Below are 6,998 nucleotides of genomic sequence, written 5' to 3'. Positions count from 1 at the left end.
CTAGAAGGAATAGAAGGCAGTTAATAGCCTACTTTTCTATCTCAACATTTAAAACAACTTGCTAAATTAATCTGAGTAATTAATAAACAACCAACAAAATGTGGCAAGGCTGCAGGATCATCAGGAGAGTTTTGATCTATCACTTAACAAATATTTTCTTCTGATTGTGGACATAATTTGGCATTATGATTTCTCTTGCTTTGTACATAAGAAGGGTAATAATACTTCCTTCAATAATCTCTACTGATGCACAAACCATGTTTTAAATTCCACTCAGGCTAGCATCACTGTTCAGGATTGTTGTGACTGTTGCCTGTCCACAGCAAAGTGTTATAGTTACTTCCAGAGAACAGAAATGCTGGGGGCAGTGCTGGGAAAAAACCCAGGTCTGAACAGGCCAATAGTCAGAAGGGTTTTTCTGAACAGGATGTACTAACAGATTCTTGTGTCTCCTTCTCCCTTTCATTTTAGGCAGGAAAAGTGACTGCAGCTTCTAGAATGAAGTCATATGGTTAAGCTCTTCTAGCACTGATAGTGAAAGTGGATGTTTGGTGGCAGACAACTGGATCTCTGACATAACTGAGTGGCTGGGCAAAGAGCAGGGTGTCACTAGCATGTGACTGAGGGGAATATTTATTCCCATATCACATATCCTCTAAAAGAATCACCATATGCTGGAGAAATTATAGATGTGGTGGCCAGTCCAAGAGGCAAGAACACAGTCGTATTAATGCTTCCAATTATAGGGGGAAAAATGCAGTAGTGACAGTGAAAGGAGCACAGTGGGCATCTCTGATACTGTATGATAAAATAACTACTTCTTCCCAGCCATGTCAGGAAGCAACTGAAGCCCAAATTTATATACTTCTCAAATTCAGAAGTTTGAAGAAAATGAATTAGCAAATTCAGTATTTTTTGGAAGGAATTTTATCTAGATTTATATACATGTAGTCTTAGGACTCTGCTAGACTGGTAAAGAAAAAGTGATTTATATGCCATGTATATGCAATATAATGTGGAGGCCACTTTTTCTTTACCTGTTTTCCCTTGTTTAAATTTACGTTTTAAACTGAAACACTTCTTTGATGTGTTTAGATCCAGCCTTACTAACTTACCTTTGGCCAGTAGGAAGCAGCCAACATATATCCACCTTGTAAGATACAGTTAGAATTTGGTGTTCCATTATTCATTTGAAAACTGTCCTGGGTTTCATCTTGCACAGTGCTTAGGGAAGCTACACTCTCTTCATCATATGCTTTCAAAAGAGGCGTTCCTTCTGCTGAGGGAAACAATTTTAGGTTATTAGAACATAAAACTTCCAATAATGGATACCCTATTTTTGCAACACATAATGATTTGATATACAAATGGTGATATTAAACGTTAGTCATATTCAGGATAGACCCAAGTGATTTCAATAGGTCTATTCTCAGTATGACTAACATTTGATATCACTTGATAGCTTTTATCCTGAGAAAACATGGATTGCTTCTATGGCCAAAAGAGAGTATTTAATCAGCCAGTCCTTCTGGATGTCAAAAAGGAAGAAAACTGAGACATCTTAATCAGGATCCTTGAATACTATGCAAGTATGCAAACATCTATAATAGTAAAATAAAGATTTTTATTTTTTTAAAAATCAAACATTCTAGATCTTAGTCTAGATCATATCTTATAATAGAAATTACTTCTTAGCACCGCTATTGCCCACTGTTCTCACAGTCTGGATTGTACACAAACAGTACAGCATGAATCAGAGGCCATTGTGGGACAACTGGGCATGAGATACAGGAGGACTAGTGTACAAGTTGCTCTTTACAAACCATCATTTCAAGACTCTGAGGAACAGAACTGCTGAGAACTGCTCCGACAATAGTTCCAAAACAGTCCTCAAGTGCCATTACACTGAAAATCAAGACATGAGATTATCATGGTATGAACAATTTACTGCCATAACTTTAGACAGAAAATATCATAACTAGGCAAATTTGATGGGCAATAATTTTAACCCTCAAGAAATTGATAAACCAAGTGCACAGCAACAAGCACAGGAGCAATGAAAAGCTAGAAACCAAGAGAACAAAATAAACTGATTCTATCAATTACCTAGTGCTTCATTCTAGGCTGCAAAGAATGATACCAAGCTAATAACTGCTTGGCCTGAATTTCTAAGCCCAGCCCTTCTCTGGAGATATAACCATAGGAAGAAATAATATCTGAATAGACCTTATAGTATCTGAATCCTGTCTTACATTTTTTAGTGTCAACATTGTAGTAGTGAATGCTAGCAAAAGTTGGTTTCATTCACCACACTAGAATATGGCAAATGCAATGTTATGAGAAAAAACTCCTTTTCCCTTATGGGGTAGCCAAGAGCCCGTATAGAGTCCTATTGGAAGGAGAAAATAACAGAGGCCAACCAGAAAATATTGAGAAGCAAGGCAGCTAGTAAACCTGATCTTTATTAACTATTGCAATAGGGTGCTCACTACCACACACAGGAGGCAGGAGAGACCCAGAACAATGGTGTGGAAGCCCTTATATAGACTTTTGAAGTTGCCCACCCTGTAGCCAGAGACCACCCCCAAAACATCATAAATACATCACAGAAGGAGGTGGTCTCCAACAAAATTCCTGTTTGTAAGGATACCTAATAATGTCCACTGATTCTTCTACCTGGACAGCCTGGCCATTCTTTTGTGATGGTAAATACTTAGTTCCTAAATACAGGTCGCAGGCTCACTCTATTCATACACAAATATGCCGTTAAGACAGGATTAAGCAAACAGACAATGGGGAGGCTTTCCCATTTCCTTCCTCACTGCAGAGAAATATTTGAGGTCAATTTGGGAGAGTCAAAACGGTTTCAGGATTGCTCTCCTGTACTATTTCAGACATGTGGTGTATATAATTATGTATGTGTTTGCCTTGTAAATTTATGAACATATGATTTATATATATGAGACGTTAGAATTCCAAAACAGCAACTACAGCTGTCCATAATCTTGATGTTGTTTACAAAATACATGGGGAATTTTACTTTGAATAGCTGAGAAGTCTGAATGTGCCAAAATACTTTAGAGGTTTAGTGTAATAATTCAATCATAAAGCCCAAACAGTGTGTATACTATATATTCTCTTTAGAAAAGCATAAACCATACTTTTACTGAGCTCTTATACTAAGATTAAGTTGTTGTTGTTTAGTCGTTTAGTCGTGTCCGACTCTTTGTGACCCCATGGACCAGAGCACGCCAGGCACTCCTGTCTTCCACTGCCTCCTGCAGTTTGGTCAAACTCATGTTCGTATTCCCCCCCCCCCCAAAAAAAACCCTTGCAAATTAATTTTATGCACAGCAAAGGAAGTTAACATATCGAATACATATTATGTATTTACATAAAATAAAATATGAATGGCTAGGCAGCATTCTTGTAGTTGCATTCCTAATTTTTTAAAAAAAGAAATCAAATATGGGAAAAAGCTAAAAATATGTTCTAATTTAACTTTCAGAAACAGCTGTTGCAATTCATGAAGCCACATTTCTACTTTTCACAGAGCAAGAACAATATTTTTCTAGCCTGTTTGTGAGTACAGCATTATATGGCACCCCCATAGTCCAGTTTCCTACAATTCAAATATTTATTTACATGCTATATTAAGGGGAAAGGGGCCTTATGTCAACCTTCTCCCAGCACAAGTTTAAAGCAAATTAGCCCTTAATTAGCCTTTTGAATGTGAAAATGAGCGAAACAGCACTTACGTCTCTTTTGTGATTCTTCTTCATCACTGTCACTTTCTTCTGACGAAGAGGATGAGGATGATGAGGAGGAGGAAGAGGATGATGAAGATGACGATGATGCTGAAGAACAAGATGAAGAAGATGAGGAACTGGATCCTGATCTGGAATGTGAGCAAGAGGATGAAGAGGATGATGAAGATGAAGATGATCTGGAAGAACAGGTTGATCTATCTGAATCAGAATCTGAATCGGAGCTTGATTCTGATCCTCTCTTGTTAGGTCTCTGTTTTTTGGAAGCAGTGTTAGGAGTTAGGGGTTCTGTCCTTGCAGCAACCATACGCCTGTCACTGTCTGCTTTTACAACAGGTTTCTGGTCTGTAGCATGAGATGGTGTGCCATTATTTGGGCTCAAAGGTTCAGTCTTTACTCCTGTTCGCATATCCTCAGTAGATATGGATTCCTCTCCAGAAGAATGTGGATCTTCTTTATGGTTTTCATTCTTAACTTTTGTATCCTCAAGTGCGTTCCCTTTAATATCTAGCAGCCTTGCCTGAGGTGCAAGAGGAGATGCAGACAACACCATCTGATACTGATGCAAAAGTGGTGTAGGAGTTATTGGAAGCGCTACTTTACTTTGACTGTAGTTCCTCTGGGCTGACATAAATGAAAGTTCAGGATCACGAAGGATGTGGTAGTCTGTTCGGCTAACCCCATGCTTTGCAGCTCCAATCAGTAAATCCCAGTCATGAGTCCCACATTCCCACCAAACTGGCAAATCTGGATTAAGCTGACAAAGTTTTAATCGCTCAAATATCTGTGGATGACGGACAGCTTGTTCTCGCACCTTCCTGAGAAGTTCAATGCGATACAAGGTTCGAGAGGCACGCTCTTCTGTAATTGGCTGGATGAAAATATTGGGATCCACAAGTTCTGCACAGGAAACACACACAAGAATCAGCAACTCTAAGAACAGGAATTATAATTAAACTTTTAAAATAACAGCACTCTTTAGGAGGTTAGAATGCCTAACGTAATATTAAGTATTAATATAACTTTTGGTTGATCAGCTACTAACTTTTTAGGTCAGAGATTACTTGGAAACTATAACCCATGCTCTGGTCACTACCAGATTTAATTATTGTAACATACTCTAATTGGGGTTGACCTTGAAGATGACTGAGAAACTTCAACTGGTTCAAAGAGTTGCAGCCGAAATACAAGCTGAGGTTCCATTTAGAACTCACATAACCCCTGTTCTAAAACAATGTCACTAGTTGCCAGTTAGTTTCCAGGATCAATTCAAGGTACTCACATTAGCATTTAAAATCCTAAATACCTTCAGCACCAAATATCCAAAAGACTGCCTCCCTGCCTTCAGCCTCTCTCAGGGTGAGGGGTTCTTGATAGTTTCAACACCCTCAAAAGTTTAGGGGATGGCTGCTCAGGAGAAGGCATTTTCTGTGGCAGTCGCTAAGCTGAAAAATTCCTTATCCACAGACATGTATCTGCTGCCTTCTGCTTGAGGAAATTGTGCTGAGCATTTTGACTACCCAATATATAAATGCAATTAAAATACTGTAGTCCGATAGATTTTTGTCTGGTCAATATCACTTTATACAATAGAGTTCTATCTCATAAAGACTGCTATTCTTACATGCTAGGGGAAGCTGTTTGTTGCTCCTGCTTCATGCAAAGAACAATTTGGTTTAGCATTTTTCAATAAAAAAGTTGTTGTAAGCTTCTGTTGCCTGTTTATTTTTCATAAAGGAAAAAATAAGCAAGTAACCCACCATCTTTTGAAGGCAGGCGGCAGACTCTCCTGCACATGGCCATAAATGCATACAAGTATTTTTCTAAACTCTCATCTGTTTTCTTATGTAGCCTAGCCATGGCTCGAAACTTCGTCCAGTCAAATTGGCCTCTGTCAGGATCAAACACTACACCAAAAGTTGAAACCACTCTGTAGAAATCAGCTTCTTCTCTTCTTGTCCATCTAGATTGAAAAGCAAGAAGAAAAATAATTCCAATTAAGTAACTTTCCCCCAAAAGCACAAAGAATGATTGACTAGAAAATAGTTAAAATGTTTTTTTTGTGATCAGCTTTTTAAACCTGGTAAGCCTAGCATTTACAGACCTTTGTTGTCTTTCAATTTTGGCAGCCATTTTTGGATTTAAAGGAGCTTCTTCATATGGATTCTGCATCACACAGGCCTGGACTGGAAATGCAGGTTGTATCTGTTGGGTTTGCCTGTTCTTACTAGTACGCTGATATGCTGTTATTAGGCGGCGTAAGCGTGTAGTTAAGGCAGACTGAGTTGGCCAATAAAGCTTGTCCCCTTCAATCATCTGACCATCTATAATTAAGGAACATAAGAATTTCCTGGTGATTCTGTTTTTCCACCATAAAAACACAAGTTTGCTCTAATGTAATACAAATAAGAGTATTCACTGTAGTATCTTAAGATCATGAGGTGTTTTTTTTTTTACCTCCATCTGTTATTATAAGATCCCCCGGTGATGATATATCATCCTAAAAAAGATTTTTTTAATTAAAAAAAAGCAGAATGAACAGAGGCATGATTCAGACACAGCACAAGTCACACATCTTGTAGATGACTGACTACTCTAAGAATAGTAATAACTCATCTTAATATGGATTATTTTAACTTCATTTTTAAATTAAGAGGCTCAAAATCTCTCCATAGAAAAAAAATCCCTATAGTTTAATTGAAAAGTTGCCAAGAAACTAATTTAAAAAACTACTGTTTTAACCAATATAAATGTTTATAATCAATGGCAAATATGACAGTCTCATCAACTCTTTAAGTTTTGGTGTAACTGAAAAAAAGAATACTGACAACACATTACCTCCATGTCATCTTTAAACATTGCTGGGGCTGGTTTATATTCTGGGTCTTCTACATCTCTGAAAAATACACATTCAGCACAGGCTTGTAAAGTATGTGTTTTTTCATACAATTGTTTTAACTACTGGATAAATTTTAAATTATTTTGTGGAAGAAAAAACTTGCTACAAAGAATATGTATTATGGTTTTAACTACTTGTACATTTTTATTTAAAGTTTTGTTCTATGTATCCTGATAATTATCATCTGGAGGACACTCTGGGTTCATGGGAGTTGTATGGCAACATGGTTCCACATTCCAGATTTAACCTTGCAAGCGATAAATAATGGTTCTAATAACCTCAAATTTCTGTACAGTACTGCAGAATCACTGTTGTTACATGTATGTTATGCT

The 6,998-nt window shown here is 37.5% G+C and overlaps 1 protein-coding gene across 12 annotated transcripts in view; it reads right to left on the bottom strand.

Moving 5' to 3' along the window:
• CHD9 (chromodomain helicase DNA binding protein 9) overlaps window positions 1–6,998 on the bottom strand; it is a 74,030-nt gene that overhangs the window by 9,080 nt on the left and 57,952 nt on the right. For 10 of the 12 annotated variants that reach the window (XM_079988684.1, XM_079988681.1, XM_079988677.1 and 7 more), the window contains 6 exons: window positions 6,606–6,663; window positions 6,225–6,267; window positions 5,872–6,091; window positions 5,528–5,730; window positions 3,759–4,667; window positions 1,116–1,279 (listed from right to left, as the gene is read on the bottom strand). In XM_079988684.1, coding sequence (XP_079844810.1) covers window positions 1,116–1,279; window positions 3,759–4,667; window positions 5,528–5,730; window positions 5,872–6,091; window positions 6,225–6,267; window positions 6,606–6,663 — 1,597 coding nt within the window. The remainder of the gene's footprint in view (window positions 1–1,115; window positions 1,280–3,758; window positions 4,668–5,527; window positions 5,731–5,871; window positions 6,092–6,224; window positions 6,268–6,605; window positions 6,664–6,998) is intronic. The other 2 variants (XM_079988682.1, XM_079988686.1) reach the window with 1 other exon arrangement.

The sequence above is a fragment of the Podarcis cretensis genome (genome assembly GCF_951804945.1).
Source record: "Podarcis cretensis genome assembly, chromosome: 8".
Taxonomy (NCBI): Eukaryota; Metazoa; Chordata; class Lepidosauria; order Squamata; family Lacertidae; genus Podarcis; species Podarcis cretensis.
The sequence above is the reverse complement of the archived record's forward strand: the minus strand, read 5'-3'. Positions and strand labels throughout refer to the sequence as shown.